Source organism: Phalaenopsis equestris, unplaced genomic scaffold, assembly GCF_001263595.1.
Source record: "Phalaenopsis equestris unplaced genomic scaffold, ASM126359v1 Scaffold000287, whole genome shotgun sequence".
Lineage (NCBI taxonomy): Eukaryota > Viridiplantae > Streptophyta > Magnoliopsida > Asparagales > Orchidaceae > Phalaenopsis > Phalaenopsis equestris.
The window spans coordinates 1,739,930-1,766,264 of record NW_018164729.1 but is presented as its reverse complement, the minus strand read 5'-3'; the positions used below and the strand labels follow the sequence as shown (position 1 = coordinate 1,766,264).

Here is a 26,335-nt window from a genome sequence, read left to right as displayed (position 1 = left end):
TAAATATATATATATATATATATGTATATATATACATACATATATATATGTTGAATCAAAAAATTACCGAGAATCAAGCCCAAGGAGTAGAGCACGCGGGATAAGTAAGGGAGAAGAGATGAAAAGTAAAAATGAGATTGTCTAGAGTTTTTTCTCATGAAATGATTTCCTATTTAATACAAAAATATCTTTAGGTCCCCTCTCCATACAAAGAGATGCAGAGGTACCAAGGTCATTTTTTACAACACACTAAAATGGGCTAATAAGTAATTATTGACTGACGGCAGTGATCCATGTTTATTGACCTGTATTTGCTAGTTTGGTGGTGATAGGCTGAACCATTCGAACGTGATATAAAGGCTCCTCGGTTGAGTATGCCCGTGACTTCCTCTTAAACTCTAGTTCGTTCATCTCATTTGTTGGGCGATAGGACGCCCTTACTAGGCTCATCCTGTGCGCATCTTTCGTTTAGCCTTTATGTCATTGGCCTAGCAATCAGGCGAACGACTCAGCAGGGTCCCGTGACGTTCCCCTTGTCTTGGCATTAATTTTCTTTTTAATTAATTAATTTAGTTCGTTGGCTGATCTTGGCACCTTTTGACCAAGGGTCCACTTTATCTGTATGTACTTCCATTTTGTTGCAAACTCCAGGCCATTTTGAATTATTATGGTGTTATCCCGTCTCAACTCGAGGTAAACTGCATAACGGCGGTGTCAGTTTTATTTTTATTTGAAAGTGGTTTTGATTTTTGAAAATAAGACAGAACTGATCTCGAATATTTGATTGTTTAAATAATTAAACACGACATTACGAGTAATATGACATCTCGAAAGATGCAAATATCACTTAATAATATGTTCAATTATTCATACTAACAAGTTTCATATAATTGCTTGGTCTGTGAAAATACCAACAAATCGTTCCTCTATCTAATCGGAAAATTAGATAGGGTTTAGATTATCTGGGTTACTAATTTATTATAGGCGCAAACCCCTATAATTAATTACATTTTAAGCGATCAAAATCACATAATAAAACTCTCAATTAAGAAAGGGGTTATGTCTTTAAGAATTCAACGTTTAATTTCCACGATTGATTATAAAAAAAATCAATTCGGAAAGGCTTACTGTGGAACAATTATTTCTGGAATCTAAATGAGAGAAAATTAAGAGACGTCGAAGATATCGAGAAAGTCTCAGTGACATCTCAATTATCCTATGAATTGACTTTATATTTTTAAAGAGAATTTATTTCGTGTTTTAATCCTAACATTTTATTTAGAAATTTATGACTTATATAGCACGATATAAGATCGTAATAAAATTTAGGAATGTGAAGATATATGTTGTACTAGACAAAAAACCTCAGAGTCCTAAACTAAGGTGATATTCATCGAAGGAAGTGAAACATCAAAACCTAGTTTAACGAAAAGAAAACACACGGACAAACGTGCAGAATGGACTTATAAACCTGCCTGAAATTTCTAAATTATCCAGGCTGTCATCTAAGCCACCTAAACGCATTTTAAAACCATGAAGGTCAATCTCAATGAATGCAGGATAATGAAGACTGTTGTTTATTAAGAATTGTACGTCTTACAACTTAATCGTAACTATCAAGATTCCTAAGCATGTATGAAATGTGAGATGTCTTAAGACTAACACGAGTTTATTTTTGTAATTTAAAATTAAAGATTTTAAAGTTCACCACACTCAGATGAATTTTATTAATTTGGATTGATTTTATGTCAAGTGACCAACATACCAAGATTTTAAAATAGGTATGAATGTCCTTGATGATGAATGTACAAAAGATTTGTTCAAAAGGCCAATCGGTATGAAGAGGAAAAACTCATTATATAAGCTGATGGTTTTCAAGGGTCAAACCATCCATTTTCGTACAATGAGAAAGAGCCTTAAAATAAGGAATAGAACCAATACGCAATGAACATGCCAATGATGATCTTTTTGTGACTATTCCTAAATCGTAAAAAAGTTCTTATTTTGTTTATTTAATTATCAATTTTATTAGTTTAAATACTTGAATGACTAAGGTGTTAATGAAGTGAATTTATGCAATTTTGTTTGGGATTATGATTTTAATTTTATTTTGAAAAATTATGTTTCAGTTGTTTAGTTGGGTAGAAAATATAGTACTTATAGAGCCTACCACAAATCCAAGCAAAAGCACATACAGAGCACCGACCTAAAAATGGGGGCAGACCTATCAAGCAAACGTAAGACACGGACAACAAAATGGGTCCAGCCATAAACCTTTGTCAAACTCGTCAATCAACATCATCTAAAATATCGTTGATAGTTTAGTTGATGTTCATCATTCACTTCGCGCTTCGTTTTCTTTTGGATATTTCAGATGTTGATAGTTGAGTGACTAGAGCATCTCCTAATTTTAGAAAAGAAAAGAGAATGATGACTCAAAAGGGAAAAGCCTATTAGAACTATAGCGTCCCATAAAAAAGAAGTCTACTTGTCCTAACAAATGTCTAACGAGCAAACACAGCAGACACAATGTATCTTCTCCTACAATGTCTAGGAGGTTAAAGTGAAGTGTGAAGAAGTTAATTAGATTTTTCTTTAAGACAACCCAGTCAAGATGGCGATAGCTTTTCGTCGTCCCAGGATGTTATGGTCCCTAATCTACATTGCCCATACGAGTAGTTAAACCAGCTCCGACCAAAAGACTCTTGTCAACAAACAAGAGTTGTGTTGTCCAACAATTCTTCGGAGAAAGTTGCGTTCGGTGATGTTGGTTCATTAGGGGATCACATTTAAGTTTTAATGTCTTCTGAATTTTACGTTGTTAAAAATTTTAGTTATTTTTGACTTCTTAACTCATTTTATTTTTATTTCACTTTATATTATTTTTATTTTGATTTTTTTAGTAATTAAATTCAAACTTTCTTTAAGATTTTGTTAAAAGAAATTATTTTAGTTAAGTTTAAATGATTTATAAAACCATTAGAGTCTTCATATGGTCATTCAAAATTGAATTCCAAATTACCTTTAGGATTTTCCGGTCAATCTAATGTTCGTTTGAAATTTTTATGAGTTATGTTTGATGAATTATTGGTTTAATTTTATTCAAATATTCTTAATGAAACACTTCATATTTTTATTTCAATTTTTCTTGACTTTTTTTATTCATTTTTGTTTAATTGATTGTTTGATGAAAATTTCATTTGATTTAGAATTTTGCAGAAAAAGTTAGAAGAATTTTATTTTTTATTTATGAAGGTTAATTTGAACTTTTATTTTTTATTATCTTTATTATTTTATTTTATTTTGTTTGAAGAATTTCATTTGATTTTAAATTTTACTGGAAAGTTATTTTTTTAAAATATTTGGTTCATATAAATATTTTTATCAATTTGTTGTTTTGCCTCTAAACCATTTCATTTTAATGTGAAGGTATACTAATTATATTATAATTTGTCTTATTAAATGATTTGAGTTAATTAATTAAAGTTTCAAAGGCTTATGATTTATTTAGGGCCCTTTAGGGCAGCTTATTTTGCTGCGGCGGCGTTTTCAAAATGCCGCAAACGCCGCCGCAGCGTTTGTTTCGGCATTTAGGGCTGTGTTTTCAAATCGCCCGTAATCGCGGATGCGATATTATTCGTTCCATCGAACGCGAGGGAGGGGTTCCGCTTGGCATTGGCTAGGGCTTATTTCCCTCATGTGCCCCTTGTTGATCTCTCGCGCTCTTCCCCGCGATCTCCTTTACTGATCTTCTCGTGCGTAAACTTATGTTTGTACTTCTTCCCCCACATCTCCTTTGATCTTCCCTGGTTCGTTTATGCGGCTTGAATGTTGTATTTGGTATTCCTGTGGTTTCTTTTTAGGCCTACAAGACAACTACAAAGCTTCTGTTCTTCTATATGCTATAAAAATGTTCTCCATAAATCTTCTCTGGTTTTTATGCCCTCACGTTTTGTTTTTTTGGGATTTTTAGCTCTTACATTTAGGGATTTTTAGATCTTGCTCTGGAAATGGATCACATATTACAGTGCTCCGGAAAACAGTGCTCTGTTACAGTGCTCCGGAAATAGATCTTCTATATGTTGCACTCCTTCTTTGGGATTTTGGTTTACAGTTGTTCTGAAATTTGGAGTTGTTCTGAAAATTGGTTCTCCCCGTTGTTCTGAAATTGGTTATCCCTGTTGTTCTATATGTCAAGTTTCGGTTCTATATGCCTTGCAATACATTTCGGTTTGAGTTGTTCTGAAAATTGGAAATAGGTAATTGAGCTTTACAGATCCGAAAATTGGAAATAGAAAATTAGGTAGTTTGATGTGGCTTGCTTCTCCCTGTTGTTCTGAAGCTTGGTTCTCCCTGTTTCATTGCAATTAGCTAATTTGATGTGGCTAATTTTCTGGAATTCTTGGTTGCTAGTTCCATCAAATCGTGGCTTTGATCTTTACAGTTGGGAAAATGGCTTTATTATTTGCATTTCAAAACAAAGCTATTAGAGGCTTTGATCATTTCTTGTTTGTGTGCTTCATTCCAAAAGTTGTGTATCATGTGCTTCATTCCTAGTAGACAATTTATTTAGGAGATGTTATGTGAAGTTTGATCACAACAGTTTTGTAAAGCTATGATAATATGATGCATATATAGCTCGCAATGTGTTTACAGTTCGTGGCTATTCTGGCTTTAATATTTCTCCTTGATGTTGTACTTGTATTTGTACTTTTTTTAGTTCTCCTAGTACTCATTAGGGTGTGAGAACTGTATGATATCTTTTAGAACATCTCTGTTATTATCGTATGTGTCTACACTATATATTTCTTTTCTACCAATAAGCTATTCTGAATAAGCTGCCCTAAACAGTTTCATCTAGCAGGGGCAGGAATGTCATTTAACCACCAATAAGCTACTCTAAACAAGCTGCCTCAAACAGCAAGCCAGATTATTCTGATAATCTGTAGATTATCAGATTATCATAATAATCTGCTTATCAGCAGATTATAAATAATCCACAGCTGCGCCAAACAGACTCTTAATTAAGTTCTTTTTAGTTAATAAATTTTGTTATAGAGTTTCAACCTAAACATGTGTCTTACGTCTTCTACCATAGGGTTCTTATAAGATAAGAATAAATTATACATTCAAAGTTTTTCATCCTAAGCATATGTCCTACGTTAATTATCTTAAGTTATTCCTTTCAAAATGCAATGACTAGAATAAAGAAAAAGAAAGCACGTTATCATATTGCCAAGCAAATGGTGTATAACTAAATTCAATAAATATGCAAAAACATATCTGCCACCTCCGAAACTATTTTAAAAGGTTGTTTCTAAAGAATCATAATGTATGCGTTTATAACAATTAGTATATATATGTCACCTTTGAATGAGAGAAAAAGAATTGTTATGAAAGATTGCTAACAGAAACTAAGAGGCCACCTCAGTTGCACACTTTAAACAAAAAAGGTTCTTGAGTAAAGGTGCGTCATCAAAAGGAGGGCAACAAATTTCTTAAGCAACCTTACAATTGAAGTGATAACAAGAGAATTTACGTACCATCCACCCAATTCTTATATATTCACATATCTAACATCAATATCTTGCTTCTATCTTTATTTCACAATCATATCGCCCAAATCTTTTCATATCATATCGAAAATATCAACATAATAACTTTCAAGACTGAAACACGACTTTTCATGTATAAGCAATATGATACATGTCAAAACTGAAGTTTAGGAATTAAACATGTAAATTAATTGGAATTGAGTGGTATGTAAGTAAATCGCCCAGATTTTTTCATCATTCCCATCTAAACATGCCCTTGTTCTGTCTGGTAGGACTAGTTTCAAACTTTCCATTCATTTCATATTGGACTCATTACGTGGCATAAAGAGAGTTGAAGCAAAACTTGAACTTTCCATATTTATATAAGAAGAAGTCATTCCCACTACCTCATATATCCAAAACATTGTAAGACAGATACCGTAAGGTGCAAAATATGAGGTTCCCTTCTGCAAAATCATATTTCAGATGCTTTATTAATGTCAGCCTCCATTCAGGTAATGGAGGGAGCTTCCCCACTAATTTATTGCCAACCATGAACCAGTCAACCAAGCTCAGAAGGTATGTAATCTCTCCTTATAATCCACGTTACAGGTAAAGGAAGAAACAGTACACTTTTTTTAATAGGGAAATTTCATACTTAAGCACACAATTCTTATGTATTTACATATTGTTAGATATGGCTCATATACCATAAATGGATAGTGCTAGATCTGGAGCGGAGCGGAGCAGAAGATTTTGTCCAAATCAGGGGAGTTTCATTATGTGGGTTGGGGTGTGGTACAGGGGTAATTTGCTAATTACATATGTACCCAAGGTTTTTTTTTATGTGTTTTTCAGGGTTATAAATTAGGCTTGTATGTAACCCTAGGGATTATCCTTGAATTCTGTATTTTGTATTCTCTTTTCTGAATAGTAAAAAGCCGCCGCTCTGCTCCCGAGGACGTAGGAATCTTTGCCGAACCTCGTTAAATCTCGTTAAATCTCAACCTCGTTAAATCTCTGTGTTCTTCTGAATTTGTGTCGATTACTGTTTTTCTTCGCCATAATTTTCTCAACAAGTGGCATCAGAGCGAGGTTTGAGGGGAGGAAGAAAAAAATTTCGTCGGCACAAGAAGAAAGGTTCGCGGCAGTTCCGATTCGCTGGAGATTTGCCGGAGAGGAATTCAGCGGGAACCAAAATTTCGGTGCAAGAACTCGGAGTTTGGCGGCTAAGGGTTCGAGCGCAGATTTGGCTTGGGATCACGGCAGAAGGTCTTGGTGTGCGTTCAAGAGGCAGAAGGTATTCCCGTGCGAACAGATCGAGTTCGTGGATCGCGGCGTTCTGCGGAAGGAAGAGTTCGCGGACAGTTTGCGAATCGCTGACGCACTGTTCCTGTGCGGAGGCGGCAAGTTCGGTGCCCCTCAGTTCGCGAATCCTGCGAAAGGAATAAAGGGAACAGGGAACAGTGCTTAGGCAGCAAGACGGTTTGGTGAGAAGCTGGAATCGGAAAGGAATCCGGAAGGGAATCAAGCTAGAGGAATATTCCTCCATTGCCGCAGGAGAGCAGCGGAAAGGAAAAGGAAAGCTTGCTTTTTTGAATTTCCAGAAACGAAAGCTACAGTGAATGAAAGTTTTACTTTTTTTAAATTCACTTAATTAAAAGAGCTTTTTTAATTAAGTTGATTTAAATTAAATTAAGGAAATTTAATTAAGGTTTTCCTTTATTGAATACGGAGAGGAAATAAAAAGAATATTTATTTCTTTTCTCGGAGGCGGAAGTAAATTATTTGCTTTGATGAAAGAGTTTGAAAGAAATATTTCATTTTTTTTTCTCTTTCCAAAAAAATAAATAATTTGCAGAAATATTTCTCTTTCCAAAAAAAAAACTAAATTATTTGCAAGAATTTTTGCAGATGAATTTGTTGCAGAAAAGTTTTGTTACATGTTTAATTTTCAGATGGAAATTTCTGGTGCGAAATTCGAGGTGGTGAAGTTCGATAGAACTGGTAACTTCGGATTGTGGCAAATAAGAGTGAAAGATCTGTTGGCGCAACAGAGAACCTTGAATGCTTTGCGGGCGGCAAAACCAGATGTCATAGAGGATGAAGATTGGGAAAAATTGCAACAGTGAGCGGCAGCGACGATACATCTATGCTTGACATATGAAGTTATGTATCACGTGATGAATCTGAAATCTCCAGGAGAAGTTTGGAAGAAATTAGAAACTCAGTTTATAGCAAAATCTTTGACGAACAAGTTAAATCTGAAGCAAAAATTGCATGGGTTGAAGATGCAGGAAGGTTCTGATCTAGCACAGCACGTGAATGGCTTCAATCAAATAATCGTCGGTTTATCACGGCTTGATGTGAGTATTGAGGATGAAAATTGAGCGATGATTTTGTTATGTTCACTGTTTTCTTCTTATGAACACCTGGTGACTACTCTGACATATGAGAAAGAGACTATCAAAGTTGATGAGATTACTGCAGCGTTGTTGGCTCACAACCAGCGGAAGCAAAATACAGGGGAAAACTCTCACGGCGACAGTTTATATGTTAAGGGTAAGCAGGATCATGGAAGGAAGAAAGAGAATGATGGGATCTGGAAAGCAAAATTTCAGATCAATGTCTATAGGCAAAAAGGAAATTCATTGTTACAAGTGCAAGGAGTCAGGTCATATGAAGAGAGATTGTCCAAAACTTAAGAAACAAACTGAGGAGAAAGGTGATACTTAATCAAAGTCTGTAAATGTGGTGCAGAATGATAATTCAGATTGTAGTGATGGTAGTGATGGTGATATGCTTTCAGTAGTTTCATCAACTCAGTTCACGGATGCATGGATTCTTGATTCAGGATGTTCTTATCACATAACACCTAACAGAGAGTGATTTATTTCATACAAGTTAACTAATTCTGGCTTAGTCTATTTAGGAGATAATAGATGTTGTAATATTGTTGGTATTGATTAAGTTAGAATTCAGATGTATGATGGTACAGTTAGAACGTTATGTGATGTCAGACATATTCCAGATCTGAAGAAGAATTTGATTTCCTTGGACACTCTACACAGAAATAGTTCTATTCCTAATGAAGATGAGGATAGAGAAACCATCAGAATTGTTAAAGGTGCGCTGACAGTGATGAAAGGAAAGTTAACTGCAGGTAATATCTACAAACTGTTGGGGAGTACAGTTGTAGGTGGAGTTCATTATGTGGAGTCAGATAATGACAGTACAAAGCTATGGCATATGCATCTGGGTCATCTCAGTGAACGTGGGATGGCGGAATTGCATAAAAGAAATATGTTGTATGGTGTTAAAAGCTGTAAGCTCGAGCTTTGTAGGCTTTGTATTCTTGGAAAACAGACTAGAGTCAGTTTTATGGCTGGGAAAAACAAAAATTAAAGGAATCTTTTTTATTTGGAATTAATTATGTGCATTCTACTATGTGCATTCTGATGTATGGGGCCCTACTAGGGAGTTGTCATTGGGAGGATCTCAGTATTTCGTTACCTTTATTTATGATTTCTCCAGGAAAGTTTGAGTGCATTTCTTGAAGCAGAAATCTGAAGTCTTCTCTAAATTCAAGTTGTGGAAAGCTGAGGTGTAGAACCAAATTGACAGAAAGATCAAGTATTTGAGATCTGATAATGACACAGAGTACACAGATTCGCAGTTTCAGAAGTTTTGTAAGGAGCATGAGATTCAAAGGTATTTTTTAGTGCGCAAGACACCACAGCAGAATGGTGTAGCAGAAAGGATGAACAGGTCTTTAACTGAAAAAGCAAGGTGCTTGAGACTGAATGCAGAGTTTCCTAAAAGTTTCAGGGTAGATGTTGTAAATATAGCATGCTATCTCATCAATAGATCACCTCGAGCATCATTAGGTGGCAAGATCGCAGAAGAGGTATGGACAGGTAATCCAGTTAAATTTGATCATTTACGGATTTTTGGATGTCCTGCTTATGTGCATGTACCTGGAGATGAAAGATCCAAACTTGATGCAAAATCCAAGAAGTGCATCTTTCTGGGCTACAAGATTGTGTGAAAAGATACAAGTTTTGGGATCCGATTGTAAAGAAGATGGTGATCATCAGAGATGCAGTTTTTGATGAGCAGTTTTTGTTACAGCAGAATCAAGACAAGGTGTCAGAGAAGAGTTCCAGTATATATGCAGTGCAGATGGACTTAGAACAACAGCAGTAACTTCTGAGAGAGGTGAAAGTTCAAATCCAACACCTGGTGATTTTATTTCAGATGATCTGCAGAATTATAATCTAGCCAGAGATAGACAGAGACGCACCAATGTAAGGTCTTATAGCAGATAGGGTTATGAAGATTTAGTCTCATATGCACTTCTCATCAGCAGCAATGATCCAGCCACTTTTCAAGGAGCTATCACCAGCTAAGAGAAAGAAAAATGGATGGGTGCAATGATTGAGGAGATGGAGTCTTTGCAGAAAAATCGCACATGAGAGCTAGTTCAGCTTCCAGAGAGAAAGAAGGTTATTGGTAGCAAGTGGGTCTACTAAAGAAAACCAGCAGTATCAGAAAAAGAAGGAGAAAAGTTCAAGGCTCGACTGGTAGCAAAGGGATTTTCACAGCATAAGTGGATAAATTATGATGAAATTTTTTGTTCTGTGGTCAGACATATTTCAATCAAGGCAGTGCTTGCATTGGTAGCTATTTGGGCTTTGCATTTGGAGCAGATGAATGTTAAAACTGCTTTTTCGCATGGTGATTTAGAGGAGCAGATTTACCTGAAACAGCCAGAAGGGTTCACTCAATCTGAACAGGAGCATCTGATTTGCAGGTTAAAAAAATCACTGTATGGGTTAAAACAGTCTCCAAGACAATGATACAAGCGGTTTGACTCCTACATGATGCAGATTGACTACAGGCAATGTGAGTATGATTGTTGTGTTCATGTGAAGAGCCTTGATGGTGGTTCTATTATTTTTCTGTTATTGTATGTTGATGATATATTGATTGCTGCAAAGAATATGAATGATATCCGTGGTATTGATTGACATGAAAGACTTGGGTCCTACGAAGAAGATTCTTGGAATGGAGATTCATCGAGACAGAGGCACAAGACGATTATGTTTATCTCAACGAGGCTATATTGAGAAAGTGCTAGAAAGTTTTGAGATTGGCAAAGCAAAGCCTGTGAGCACTCCTTTGGCAAATCATTTTAAGCTTTCTTCATAACAGTGCCCTAAGACAGATACAGAAATGGAAGACATGGCAAAGGTTTCATATGTCAGTGCGGTTGGCTGTTTGATGTATGCAATGGTATGTACTCGTCCTGATTTGGCTCATGTTGTTAGTCAAATCTGCAAATACATGGCTAAACCTGGAAGGCTACATTGGGAAGCAGTTAAGTGGATTTTCATGTATCTGAAGGGTATTGTAGGACATGGAATTATTTTTGGCAGTCAGCAGAATGATCCTTCAACAGATTATTTTTGGCAGTCAGCAGAATGATCCTTCAATTGTGGGGTATGTTGATTCAGACTATGCTGGTGATTTGAATGACAGAAGGTCTACAACTAGGTATGTGTTTACTCTTGATAGAGGGCCTATATGTTGAAAATCAACAATTCAGTATATTGTGGCATTATCTACAACTGAAGTTGAGTACATGGCAGTAGCTGAAGCTGCTAAAGAAGTCTTATGGCTTGTCGGGCTAGTAAAGGAACTGGGCGTTAAGCAAGGTGGAGTTCAGTTGCATTGTGACAGACAGAGTGCTATTTATTTGGCTAAGAACCAGATGTACCATGCGAGAACTAAGCACATTGATGTCAGGTATCACAAGATTGGAGAATTAATTTCTTCTGGGGAGATACTTTTGCAGAAGGTTCATACTGATGAGAATGCAGCTGATATGTTGACCAAGTCAGTTACCATCAACAAGTTTTTGCATTGCTTGGACTTGTTGAATGTTTGCAGTTGCTAGAGATGCATGGTGGCCCAACCCACTTCTGGTATGTAAGAAACTCCATGACGTATTTCTCCTAAGGGGCTGGATATTCGCCAAGGTGAAGATTTGTTAGATATGCTCATATACCATAAATGGACAGTGCTAAATCTGGAACGGAGCAGAGCGAAAAATTCTATCAAAATCAAGGGAGTTTCCTTATGTGGCTGGGGGTGTGGTACATGGGTAATTTGGTAATCACATATTGTATTCAATGTTTACTTTTTATGTGTTTTTTAGGGTTATAAATTAGGCATGTATGTAACCCTAGGGATTATTCCTGAATTCTGTATTTTGTATTCTCTTTACTGAATAGTGAAAAACCGTCGCTCTGCTCCCGAGAACGTAGACATCTTTGCCGAACCTCGTTAAATCTCTGTGTTCTTCTGAATTTGTGTCAATTAATGTTTTTCTTCGCCCTAATTTTCTCAACGCATATCTAACACCAAAACTCTAGCTTTTCACATTACCATCATTTAAATTTTCCACACCATGTCAAAATACTGCCAAGACAGTTTTCCATGCATAAGGTGGTATGCATGTAAAAATAATGGAGCTTAATTGTTTGATATGCAAATACATAAGAATTGTATGGTATATATGTAAAACTTTCTAAGAAAAAAATGTCGAAAGACACAGCAAGAAATGCTGGAACGGCAACAGAGAAAAGGCTTATTTGAGAAAACTCACATATCCCACATCCAGTAATTCATAATCGAAGCAAGCAAGCTTAACATTCTAAACATGTTTAGCAGTTTGATTTTAATAAGCTATTAAGCAATATCTTGAATAAGATGCAAATTTAATTAAGAACAATTATGTTTCATCATACCAAAATACATGCAGCGTCCAGAAATCTAGGGCAAGTGGAAATCATCTTTAAAGCTTGAATTAAGAAAGGGAAAGGGATTGAAAATCCTAACCATGTTGTTATGCTTGTATGCAGATCCAACCAAGAAGAAACGGGAAAGAATTGATTAGAGGAAGCTAACCAAACAAACTGAGAAGGGAGAGATCCTTGCGGCTTGGACAGTCAGAGGAAGAAGAAACCCTTTCACGGTTTGGACGATCAAAGGAGAAAGAAGGTCCTTGCGGCTTGGACAATCGGAGGAAGAAGAAGCCCTTTCGGCGTTTTGACGATCGAAGGAAGAAGGAGCTCCGCGCGTGACTCCAAGAAAAGAAGCTTGCGAAGGAATGGAGGAGATGGCGAGCCGAATGCGAATTGGGATGGATCGTGAGAACAATCTTCAAGCTCGTGTAGATTTCGCTCGCCCTGCGAATGGTCTTCTCAGGCTCGACGAGATTAATGGAGGACGGGTGGAGGGAAAGAGGGAACGGGAGTTGCGATGAGCGACTGAGCCAGAGTTGCGATCTTCTCGTTTGCTTAATCGATCCGGTCCTATAGCCCCCCGAAATCAGATCAAAAATAATACGGTCCAATTTTTTGATTCATCAAAATCGAAGCCGGTCTATTCGATCGATCGTAATTTGAGTTTAAATTTGAATCAATTTTCGAGTGATTAATGATCTTCGAGCAAAATTCACAGCCCTACCTGTGAGTTACTCTTTTTTTTATCATAATTTGTTTGGAAATTGAGTGATATACAATTTAGACTTTTAAGGACTTAAAATATACTTTTTTGCTAAAAATCCTAATAAATAATTAAGATAAGATTAAAATTTAGGATTAAATTTTCAACAATTTAAAACCTGCATTTACTTTTCTACTTGGGTGTCGGATTGGTTTTAAATAGGTTGCATGCACGCTATCATATAGGCATATTAATAGGGTTTCTACGCTTAACACTTTAGATAATTGCATGTCCCAAGCAGTAGCCCTCTGTTTCTTTAATCCAATTGACCTAACATATATTTCCACTTGGGTGGTTGTCTAGCACATTTAGGGTTTTAGAGACCTTCCCAGCTCATACGGGGTATAAGTCTTTTTGCGGGAGTGTTTTTAGTTTTGTAGCTGGAACCACAATTTTTTCTCTCATTTCCTATGACAAATTCGTCATTTATTTGTTGGGTACAAGTCCTAACTCTTTCAGCTCTATCATTACGAGTCATAGAACTTAGAGTTTCATTCTTTTGACCTTATGACTACATAGATTTATTTTGAAGACGCAATTCATGGATTATCAATAACGAGTCTTTAGTTGTGTTGGGTAGAGTAACTTCACACCCAGGTAGACTTAGGGTCATAATATTTTGGGATGACTGATTATGGGTGTCCCAACCCGGTTATCTTTACCCTATTAGGATCACTCTACCTCTTTTTTTATTGAGCCCTTTTGTGCAATGTCATCCTTTTGTGACTTTGTTAATATCATCTCATATGCCCCGATTGCAGATAAGTCTTCGAAAATTTGGAATACGGTGATTCACCCTCTATCCTTATAGCCTGGTTAGACCCTCGAAGCATAGTGTGGATCGTATGAGTCAACTTGGCTATTTTGTAGGTCTTATATGCCGATAAGCGGCTACCCATTCATAATGTGAGAGACTCACTCCATGTCATGTGGCTTGATGACAGATTAAAAGCATTCGAATGTTCCTAGTTGAAATAATCATCCTTTTTGTGACCTATTTACCGATCAAGATAAAGTAAGCAAGTTCTCTTTTATCGAAAGTATTCTTAGGTATCCCATAAAATGTGATTAATCTAGGAGATATGTTCCTTTGAGAGTGCTCATGACCCAAACCCAAGAACAAAAATATTCTTTTTGGTTCTCTGTTTATGGGTGGCTTATGCATGAATTTTCTTTGTGGATATCACATTTCGAAGTATTTCGATCTAATTTTATTCAGACTTATACTCTCGATCCATCACACGAGAATTACAGTAAAAGCGTCTTCCATTTTTCTTTTTAAAATTTGTTTATCTATTTTCATCATGTATTGTGTATTTTTAATTCCTCCTATCTTCAAATCATTTATATGATCCGAGAGAGAGATTTATTTGAAAAATAAAATCATACGACGACGACATATAAATGGACAAGCTGACTACTCTGAGATTTAAAAAGAACCAAATACACTAGCTAGGACTTCTTAAAATGTGCTTACCATTTGCTTTCTCATTTCTAGCATCAACTGCTCCTTCATCTCTGTTACTTACTGCTGCACAATTTCATTCGTGTTGTCCACATCTATCGTTTGGCTTCGTGCTTCTTGAACTGTTGCCTTGCCCCTCCACTATGCTTCTCTTATGTCGATGACCTGATTTCACGCTCACCGCATTTTTAAAGAATGTTGAATTTAAAAATGTTTGGGAACCACACTCAAGGAATAGAGCATGCGAGATAAGTAAGGGAGAAGAGAAGAACAAGAAAAATGAGTGTAGAGTTTTTTCTCATGACATTATCTTTTATTTATAGATACAGGAGATGTCTTTATTACACAATTACCTTTAGGTCTCCTCTTTGTACAAAGAGACGCGAGGGTACCAACTTCATTTATACAATACATTAAAATGGGCTGATAAGTAATTATTGACTGACGGCGGCGATCCTTGTTTGTTGGCCCGTACTTTTTCATCTAGTTGTGACAGACCCTCTCACATAAAGGTAATATGAAGGCTCCTCGGTTGAATATGCCTACAACTTCCTCTTAAACTCTAGTTGGTTCATCTTATTCATTGGGCAATAGGACGCCTCCCATTCAACTAATCTTATGGGCATCTTCTGTTCAACCTTCATGTCAATCGGCCCGGCATCTTCTGTTCAACCTTCATGTCAATCGGCCCGGCAACCAAGCGAACGACTCAACAGAGTCCCGCGAAGTTCCTCTTGCCTTTTGGTTTAATTTTCTTCTTAAATAATTAATTTAGTTCGTTGACTAATCTTGACATCTTTTAATATGCAGCCCACTTCATCGGTTGTGTACTAAATAAATAAAAAATTAGGAGGCACATATCAGCTTTATGTAATACTCTCATCTATAGCCAATCATAGTCAATAATGTCAGTGCATACCGATAAGCATAAAGTATACAGCACCAATATTATAAGCATGAACTAACTAAATTTTACTATCTTTAGTTCGAATAAAATGGCCCTAAAGTTGAACTTAGAGGCCTTTACTTAACCTAAACATTTCGCAATAAGTTACAATTAAAATATAACATAAATCACCTTATTTGTTAAGTTATAAAGGAACACCTGTCGTGCAAGCCACTTCTCACACATTAATTAATCAAGTAATTAACTACTAAAATTCATAAAATATTTTCTTCCCAAACATGCCCCTTGACTTTTCAACCACCAACAGAACTTATTCTAATCAAAACAAAAAAAGAAGAACACAAAAATTTATAATACAAAAAAAAAAAAAAAAAAAAATTATTTAATCCATCGGTTCGAACCAAACACAACCAGTTCCCCGGACCGAACCGCAAACCGGTCCGAAGCGCTGGCGGCCCGAAGCAGCCGCAGCTTTCTGGCCTCCACCTCCCTCTTCACAACAACATCCTCCGCCATCGCCTTAACGTCCTTCACTTCATTCCAAAACCGGCGCCGGCAATCCTCATCCATCCATATGGGGCCGGCCGATGATCCTCCAGCCGGCGGAGGACGAAAACCAACTCGACCGCATCGGCGAAGCCAACCGCTCCGATTCGCTCCCGAACCTCCCCGAGCCGAGCTAGAATCCCGTTCTCCGCGGCAATCCTATCTTCAATCACCAACTTCTCCACTTCAGCCACCAATCGGCCGCCGCCGCAGCGCATCTCCGGCGGAGAGGAGGCCTCTGCGAGAAATTTAACGAGGGTGTCGAGTTCGGCGATGAGATCTCGGGTGAGAAGGGAGGAAACCCAGTCGGAGAGATCGGGAGTGGGTTCAGGGAGGAGTAATCGGAGCTCGAGGAGACGGGAGTACCAGCGAACGCAGGAGGAGAGGGACCATGAAAGGGGGTCGGCGCCGAGGGGGAAGGAAGAGAGGAGGAGGGGGCTGCGGGAGTGGTGGCCGGAGGGTTTAGGAAGGAGGGAGGAGAAGAGGGAGTCGAGGAGGATGAAGGGGGCGGAGCGGAGGAGAAGGTGGAGTAAAAGGAGGGATTTGAGGGCGACGGAGGGGTTGCGGGTGGAGAGAAGGCGGGAGGAGAGGGAGGAGGAGAGGGCGCATGCGGCGGGGCGGGCTCCGTGACCGAAGGAGAGGAGGGCGGAGATGTGATGGGGGTGGGGAGGAGAGGAGGGGTGGTCGTGAGAGGTGGCGCGGAGGACGGCGATATCGGCGGCGGAGGAGCAAGGAGGGAAGACGAATGCGGCTTTTGTCAGGGAAGCCTTGTCTTTCAGGGCGCCGACAAATCGCCGGAGCTTTCGGCCCATGGGGAGGGAGAGAGGGAGAGCTTGATGGGAAAAAAAAAAAAATTGGATTTTGGGGTCAAAATCGGTTCTTGCAGGGTTTCGGAAAATTAGGGTTTGCAGGCTTAGCGGCGATTGATTTGATATTGATTTTCCACAATTTTTTTTACTTTTTAAATTAAAAAAATAAATTTCATGTGCATATGATAAAGATATGTTATAAAAATCAAAGTTTTATTAGCCAGTGCCATCTGCTATTTATTATAAATAATATTTATAAGAGAAATTGGATTCATGAATGGCTCATGGCTGTGCATGCAAGCTCACAATTTGTCTATAATGGCTGTTTTATTGCTTTTAGGGGAATAAAGTCTTAGAGTAAATAAAATAAAAAAATATAATTCATTTTTTATGTCTAGGCTTGACAACTATTATGAAACTTGTACAAATTTAAAGTTCATTTTTGTGACCTTTGAGGCTTGCAAGTATGAAAAGGGACATTTGGCTTTTTATTCCTCATAAAATCCATTATGCCTTTATATATTATTTTATATTTATATATAATTATTCAAAAATAACTTTTATGACTTTTAGAAGAGTTTGAGAAGTATATTCATATTTTAAATTGACAAAATTAATTTTTTATACATTTAACAAGTGACCCTTGAAACAAGATTGGTGAATCTTTGTAGCACATCGGGTTCTATAATGTGCGTGAGCTCACACAACTCGGGAGAGACTTGTGTAAGAGAGTGAAAAAAGGTGATTGATGTATTCTCCATGCATGAACTATAAGTTTTGCTTTCTGATTCTCTCTGATAGAGTACAAGAGATGATATGGTGGGGAGAGGAGACATTAAATGTTTCATGGGAGTCACAACACAAGGTTCGCCGAAAAGGCAAGAGAAAATCATCCTTCTTGCAGTCTTATTCCCCATTTTATACATATCCTATAAAAAATAAAATACAAGTTGTATTTTATAAAAATGGCTCCCGATGACTTGATAAAAATTGCAATGTTTGTGTCATGTAGCTCATAAATCATAATTTGACATATGTCAATAATTGATATAGTCTTGACTTTTGCATTCTTATAATTACAAGGCTTGCTGAATAAACAAACTAGGTTAGTGAGTATGATTGGTCAGTTTGTCAGATGGAATGATTAGACCAGTTCAACGAACCGGTTCTCTAAGACAATTCGATGGGTCAGTCAGTTGCTATTTTAAGACAGTTGGCACATCAACGAGTGAGGTTGATGGGTTACCCTAACTGGCCATTCCAATGAAAGTCATGTCTCCTGAACAGTTGGGCTAAACCAAACCCATGAGATTGTTTTACTGCGAACTTTGGCTTATGATTGAAGGCATATTTTTTTTTTTATATACAATGATGGAGTGAGTTTTATGCCTTAATTTTAACGCATAAATTGAAAAAAAGAGTTCTATAAGAGAAACATTGAAAAAATGGTGAATTCTACACTTTTGACATCATCGATTTTATATATGATGATATATAAGTTCCCTCTTCCTACAACTGTAAAAAATAAGATTATCTGATCATTAATTTTGATTATGTTGATTATAGATAATTCATTAAAAATTTTAAGTTTTTTTGTAAACCGAAAAAATTAAGTGATCTTAAGCTCGTTGAACTCTCATATCAAGATATTAGATTTGATCAAAAGCATGTTAGATTCAAAAGTTATTTTGCCTTTCAGTTAATGTCTTAAAAATTTTTAATGACAATACAAATGCGTTTGACTTTGCTCATTTATATTTTGATCGAATCATCTTTAGCATGGTTAGATTAGTCTTATTTAGACAGTCCCAATTTGATTGTAAATTTGATGAAATTAAAATTCAAATGGTTTCAATTTTAAATTGCATTAAAATTCATGCATGATTGAAAATTTTGTTTTTATAACATATCTGTTGAATCCCAAATTGTCCTTTGCTAACATGCCACAGGAATTAGAAACAGACGGATGAGGAAGAGAAAGTAGGACAAGACCAGAATTCACAATTGAGAGAACAATTGGGAGAGGTCCATTTATTCATATTTTTGCCTTATATATATAAAGATGTGTTTTGTACAATTACATAAATGATTTGATATTGGAATCAAGTCGTTATATTTCATACTATATTTGTCTTTCAATTTGAATCCTAATATTACGGTAAATTTCTGGCCTATTTGTTTGAATTTTGCCGACTTAGGCGACCGACTGAGTGGCGACCGTGTCTTGCGTCGGTCAGCTGAGGTGTCCGGTGGAGTGGCGATCTTATCCGCCCTGGTAAAGTGGGTCGGCCGATCGACCACAATTAGACTTGGGCTCACCTCTTCCCGAGCCTGCTTTGACTTAGTCAAAGCCCAAATGAGCCCGACGCGCGCCAAACCAGGCCCACTCATTAGCTCAGTTAACTAAATACATTCCGTGATTGCAAGTTTTTTAGGTGAATGTCATCATCCTTCCTCTTCTTTATCTAGCCATAAATTTATCACATTTAAATTTTTTTAAAAAGTGAAATATAACTTTCATGCATATATAAGATGGAAACTATGTAGAAATTGATGTTCATGTGTTAGATATTAAATAGAAATTGATGAGTAGTATGCATGTAACTCAACTCTTTTCTATTTACATATCGAGACGTTTTCAGTTTAAAAACCCACGTCCATAAATTTGCTATTAAATTCACTTAAAAGTATAAAAAATTTCATACGTATAAAATCAATTTAAAACTCTTGTCACACATCATTTCATATTTCAAACGTTCTTATTACATATTTTTTTAATACTTTAAATCAATGACATTATTCTAGAGAAAATGTTAAGGATTTTATTATTTATTTATTTTTTGATATACAAAAATCAATTTTCTTTTAAAGCCCATGGGGGCTCTCGGGCTGGCCCGACTCATTTAGTGACCGAGTTGGCTCTGAAATTATAAATAGAATCCGGGCTCAAGCCCGGTTTGAGTCGGCTTTGACTAGTCAAAACTTGAGTAAGCCCATCCCACGCCAAACCTGGCCAGCCCAATGCCCGGTCTAGCCGCGATCAAAATTTCCCATGGACGCTCTAGTTAGTTGAGACCGCAAGTGTGGCCTGTTGTTTGAATCTTTCACAATACTTGTGTCGGTCGTTTCTTGATCACGAGGTTGGTTGTAGGGCAATAGAACGCCTTAATCGTCTGGTTGTCATCTGGGCCGTTTGATGTTCGATTGCTTTGAGATCCGTGGTGACAGCTTCGTGTATACAATATCAAAACTCATATTTATAAAAAAAAACAAAAATAAATCTTTACCAGTCTCATTTTGACATTCTAAAATGAATTTTTTTTGTATTAAAGTATAATCATTTTATGCATCAACACAAGTAGACCAATTCTATATAGTTTAAAACAATTAATCATTTTATTAAAATACCTTTGAGAGAATTTGCATACATAAGACTTAAAATATTACGATTTAAAACCTAAATTCCATTATTCATATAACATAGAACACCATTAAAACAATAAATAAAACTCTTAATCACAATTAGATAACTACAATCGATTTTGAAGGACGTGGAGAAGTCATAAGAGGATCTGGCTTGAAATTGGAGTTTCACTGATGAAGAGAAGACGAGGAATTCATATCGAGATATCGTAGGAAAGTTCGATTAGATCTACAATCATTCTTCGTCGTCTTTTAACTATTTTGTTTATAAACTTTGCTACTTCTTCATCCACTGGTCAAAATCTCATCGTCATTGTTAGTTTTGTTGCAAGACTTAAAAACCTGATATGTCAAGATGAGACTTGTTAAGATGTGGAGACAATTAATAAGCGTTTATACTCAGTGTTATGGTCTTCATGACTTGTCTGCCGAACAATTTTGGATCTAAAATTATATAAATATTGATGTTTTGAAGGCTATCATATTATATCCCCCATTTTATTATATGTTGAGATACTATAGAATAGCAATGATGGTATGAAGACTAAATTATTACTCATAACTAAGCTTAACCATTGAGAACTTATATTAGTTGTTGCATAACTTATGTTGGTTCACTTTTAAGTTTATGCTCATTATTTAACATTTTTCATCTTTTTAACTTGCTTATTGCTATAAAATAATACTTCAATGCTCAACATGCATTAATTAAATTAAGTAATTTGTTAGTATTTATGATAAAAGAAGAAAAAATTGACTCAAATAATATTTTTATTTTAAGATGAATGTAATATCAAGTTTGATTGACACTCCTTTTATTACACTAATCTCAAAATAATTGATTTAATCAGATTTTGTTAGAATATCTCATTCCATTTAACATGTCATTATAAACATGGTCTTCATATGCCACTGTTTCATCCAATAATGTTCATAATATAATGTAGGCAAATGGACCATTTCTAGAAAGTTAAAGAGGCGATCTTACTTTCATGTAACTATAAATAGCACAAATTTTGTCCCATGAGAGAGGCTACGTTGACATAAATTACGTGGCATCTCCTAATTGGACTTCCAGATATTCAAAATTAGATTTCTAATGATAAATATGCTGCGATAAAGTTTTCTTAAATATGTGAGCCTGGCATTAATTTCATGGACTCTAAATTTGTGGAACACGTGTCGTATGGGTCCCACGTAGAAAACGCGGACAGAAGACGCCAAAGCCTTCCTATTCGCACACAATGCAATGACTTGTATACCCTTCATTATTGCTCGGCCATTAACAATTTCATAAATATTTTTTATTTTGTTAAAAGTAATTAAAAAAAAAGACATTCAACATATTTATAAAACAATTCCGCTGTACAAATTAGACCTTGTTTTTCCTAACAATTCCCCTTTAAACGCCGCGTCGCCTAATCTTTATATTCGTCACTCAAATAAATACAAAAAAAAAAAAAACCGAAAAAAATTTGAGTGAAATTAAAGAATAAACCGGGGTTAAACGCGGTTCAACGCGGCGGTCGACGACTCCGAATCATCGGGATTCTTCTTGGAGAAGCCGCCGGCGGCGAACTTCCCCTTCACAGATCCTTCCTTCGTCGAACCTTCCTCTCCTCTCTTCCAGTTCCCCCACGCCGGTATCTTAGCCGAGAACGACCGCACGAAGTGAGAAGGCCAACGATCCGAACGACCTAGCCGTACAGTCTTCCCGCGGCGGCTGCCATCGTCCCCGATTACTCCCGAAACCCTCCTCGAGCTTCCATCACCTCCCCTCGTCACCGCTAAGCTCCTCTGCCGCTGCAACATCCCGGCGGCGATGATATCCTTCCGAACGTTCTCAGGCAGCCGCAGCGTGTACCGATCCAAACCCTCTCCCTGCTGCGTTATCGAATGACCGGTCGAGTGCGATCGCGGAAGAGGCCGCCCCCTCCTCGACCCGTTCCTTCTCACCCTGCTCGCGATTCGTGCAAGCTCCTTCATCTCATGTTTCCTCTCTCCATCATCCACCGTGATTGCGACATGATCGGTCACCGGCGGCGCCGGATCTGGACCTCGGATGACTTCCATCGCCGCAGTCGGAGCCGGCGCATCAGTCGTTCCTTCGGTGGTAGGGGTCTCGGTGGAATCGACGGCGTAATTTGTGCGGCAAACGGGGCAGGTGACATGAGTGGCAAGCCAGGCGTCGATGCACTCCTGATGGAAGACATGGTCACATTTGGGAAGAAGGCGGATTGTATCTTCTTCCTCGAATTCGTTGAGGCAGATTGCGCACTCGAGCGCACCCTTGCCAATCTTGTGCTCCTTCACCTCAGAGTATACGAGGGTGGGAAATGTTTCCAGAATCGCTGCGTCTAGCCCCCGCTGCCTCCTGGATCGGCCGCCGACGGCAGCGGCCGCAGTTGCTGCAAAGGAATCCATGCCTCCGCCACCGCATCGGCGTATGTAGATGGAAAAAAACCCCAGGAAGAAAAACGCGCTCACCAGGACGACGATGATGACGGCCATGGATGGATTGAATTTCGCCGACGTGAAGTAATTAGGGTTGTTGCTATTGTTTCCATTCGGCGGCGATTGGGCTTGAACGAAGTCGGAGGCGAAGAGGTAGAAGACGATCAGCAAAAGAACAGCGGCGGTGTGATCGCCGGCAATTATACGGCGGTGGAGCTTTGTTGCCATGGCCGGTAGATTTGTTTGCTCTCGCGATACAGAAGAACAGAGTGAAGAACAGATATATAATGATAAGGAGGAGGAGCTTTGGTCAAACACTTGCCGGAGGCTAAGTGGCGGTCATCTCACCGGAATTTGCACGTGCGACTCGCGGTGAGATTGTGAACTGATTTTCATTCTCTTTTTTAATAGAAGAATCGAGAAGTAGATGACCGTAGTTCGACTGTGCAGAAGGTTAATCGGAGAACTTAATTACCGAATGGTGACTGTAACGCAAAGGAGGAAGGGGTTGGGGCATTGGGGTGACGGTAACTGATCATAGTGTATTAGCGGACTTGGTCCGTTGCACTTGTAGATAAGGTGATATCTTCTACGGTGATCGAAGGAGCCTTTAAAAGTGTTGTTTTGGTCTCCTACCTGACTATATATATATATAATATGATGTTGGAGCATATGTTGTGCTTGAATTTTTAATACTATATCATGTTATTCAATATAGTTAAACTGTACTTTATATTTGAGATATTTATCAATTTTATTTAATTGAGTAGAAATATTCATAAAATAGGAAAAAAACCGTTTTTTTTTTGTTTCATATGATAATCACCAATTAGATTGTTAATAATTACTAGTTAGTTGTTATCATCATTTTGGCAAATTAGCTTCTTTCTCTACAGCTTAAACAATTGTCTTGTGTTACAATCACCTTCTGATAATTAGATGATTAGCTTTAGGGTCCGTTTGGACAGCTTATTTAGTGCTGTGGCGTTTTGAAAACGCACATTGCTTGTTTGGGTAAATAGCGTTTTGACAGCTTATGCGTTTTTAAAACGTTGAAAACATAGTTTTCACACCGCACATATCTAGCAACTTGCTGGCTGTGGTCACTTTTCCAAAAAAAATAAAAATTTGTAGTAGCCATCACAACTAACTTATCAACAAATTATTTTTAATCAACTCATCAACAGATGTTTCAATAAGCAACAGTTGTTCCAAACAGACTCTTAATTGTGGTGCGCAAACAAATTAAGACGCTCTAGTTCTCGATTCTTCTAATTGAAAAAGGAAATAAGTCTAAAACTTAAAAAAATCATTTATTAACTAATTTTTTTCTAATAAATAGTAGATCACATACTAATGGTTACTATAAATTTCCATAAGAATATGTTAATATTTATTTAATAAATTAATAATTCTAATAACTTCAACCGAAATAACAATAAAAGAGATCATTAACTTTAGAAAAAAAAACATTAATTATGGAAAATTATTTCAACAAACTCTGTCGAGCCTCGTTTTCCATGCATCATTTGATTGGAGGTAAATTGCAATGGAATCGCTTGGACCCAACACTATCAACTACATCAAATTCCTTCATCAAATATATCAACCACAGAGCATATCAAAATCATGATTGCTATTATACACATAAAAATGTGACAGTATGAATCTCAAAGCAGATGAGCGGCTCAAGAAGAAGGTGAGGACGATCGAGCGTAGATGCGGACGACGATCATTTTCAGATAAGTATTGGTGAATGAAACACTAATCCAAATAATTGACAAATAAGACGCCAAAAGAAAATCCTGTAGGGCGGTGATCAGCCTTCAGGACGATTGACGGGAAGCACTTTTTCGAACTATATATTGACTGAACCAAGGCTTGCCAGGCGACAATCCTCGTCGATTGAATTGGCCCCGATTTTATTATATGCAAATAACTCTATAATTAACAAAAAAAACAACTCTAAAAGTTAATAATAAAGGTGCTAATAGATACTTTTGTAGTTTTGAGACCTAGGCCTATAGATAGAGGACTATATTATGAATAAAAGATATCTTTGATCAGTCTACTTATATTTATTGATCCAACTGCTATCATAAAAAATTAACAAAATTATTTTTTAAAAGCTTTCAGGAAAGTAAATTTATATTATGAACATGGGAAGAATTGATATTTAATTTGTGAGTCAAATTTTTCTAACCTTTTGGTTATTATTGAATTGAATAATTTGTTGATCTATTAGTGTCTATATATAAGTAGTAGAACACAATAATTAAGAAAAATATAATAATTGAAACTATTCTCAATAATAAGATTATGTTTTTTTTAGTAATAAAGAGTGGAGATTGTTGCTATTAGTATATGATGCATGTTCCAATTTTACATGATAATACATAATCTCAACAACTTTAATAGAAACTACCACTGGAAAAGTCTTTAGCAATATATGTCAAGTTTGGCTATGAAAAATCCATATAACAATCATTGATTGAGCCTCATTTCAACATCAAATATATCAATATCAAAGAATATAAAAATCATATTTATTATCATAAGAACTCATAAAGTTTTTTTTTTCATATATATTTTAATGTAATCATAAAATATAAATGAGATAAACAATAATACTATCATTTATATTCCTATTTCTTGTGCAAATTAATATTATGGGCATGAAAAAAATATTTATTTTGTCAGTATAATTTCTCTGATCTTTTGATGATGCCAAAAAATTTAAAAAATTCCCTCTTTATGTAGAACCATGAGTAAAAATTTTGGTTTTATTTATAATATTGATCTTAGGAAGGACATCATGAATTAATGTTTGGTGGATTTATATAGAAAAGACCTAGTAGTTGAGCTCATGTCGTTGTATTCTTTTATATCAATGTTTTGGTTGGCTAAATATCTGTCTGAGGCCTTAGTTGAAGCAAGCAGAGCACAAAATAAAATGTTGTTCAAATAAGCTTGGAGATTCTGATAATCTTATGTTAGAACCTAGTGAGAGCATGGTTAAGCCCATCTCCTTGCTCTTGCCACATATTCGAGAGAGATTAAGATATTTTCATGACTTTTTAGCGCCTACAAAATATGCAATGAACTGCTAAAATAAGTTGGCAAAATGAGTAATGTCTCTCAAAAGAGGATTATAGAATTCTCATTATGGTGCCTCTTTAAAGTAATAAAGAGAAACTTGAAATCATTTACTCCAAGCAAGCATCTCGATAAGGAGAGTATACCTATTGATCCTTGATAAGAACTAAGTATTAACATTATAAACTAAGCGATGGCAGAATCAGATGCTTTGCATGGGTCTCGAGTAATCAACTTAAGAGATTATATTCATCATCTTGAAGTAAGAGTTAAGGTAACAACTATTTGAGTTAGATGATGCTAGTGTCTAAGAGACGCAACATGTTGTTTTTTGAAAGTAAAGGAGCTATTTTGTATGTTATAAAAAGAAATAAAAAATTCCTAAGAATATTCTCATCAATTAACTTCTCTTGTTGTATACAAAAATATGAGTATATAAGAAATTTAGCTAAATTTCTCTTACTGAATCAAGCCCACATGCCAAAATGTCTGAATCAAGCCCACCTGTCAAATTGCCTGAATCGAGCCC

The 26,335-nt window shown here is 36.7% G+C and overlaps 3 protein-coding genes across 3 annotated transcripts in view; all 3 read right to left on the bottom strand.

The window, feature by feature from the left end:
* The window catches only part of LOC110024976, a 25,651-nt gene extending 12,812 nt beyond the window's left edge, over positions 1 to 12,839 (bottom strand). The window contains exon 1 of the mRNA XM_020725191.1: positions 12,507 to 12,839. The gene's annotated coding sequence lies outside the window, so the exon portion shown is untranslated. The remainder of the gene's footprint in view (positions 1 to 12,506) is intronic.
* Positions 12,840 to 15,698: 2,859 nt separating this feature from the next.
* On the bottom strand, positions 15,699 to 16,952 carry LOC110025035 (putative clathrin assembly protein At4g40080). Its single transcript, XM_020725276.1, has one exon. The coding sequence runs from the start codon at positions 16,834 to 16,836 to the stop codon at positions 16,009 to 16,011; it is 828 nt and encodes a 275-aa protein (XP_020580935.1). The 5' UTR covers positions 16,837 to 16,952; the 3' UTR covers positions 15,699 to 16,008.
* Positions 16,953 to 21,592: 4,640 nt separating this feature from the next.
* On the bottom strand, positions 21,593 to 23,249 carry LOC110025079 (E3 ubiquitin-protein ligase ATL6-like). The gene has a single exon (XM_020725342.1). It carries the CDS (start codon positions 22,936 to 22,938, stop codon positions 21,760 to 21,762), a length of 1,179 nt encoding a protein of 392 aa, XP_020581001.1. The 5' UTR covers positions 22,939 to 23,249; the 3' UTR covers positions 21,593 to 21,759.
* Between the last annotated feature and the right edge of the window lie 3,086 nt (positions 23,250 to 26,335).

Excerpts from the sequence above, each read along its gene's own strand:
- LOC110025035 (XM_020725276.1), bottom strand. The coding sequence starts at position 16,836 with ATGGGCCGAAAGCTCCGGCGATTTGTCGGCGCCCTGAAAGACAAGGCT.
- LOC110025079 (XM_020725342.1), bottom strand. The coding sequence starts at position 22,938 with ATGGCAACAAAGCTCCACCGCCGTATAATTGCCGGCGATCACACCGCC.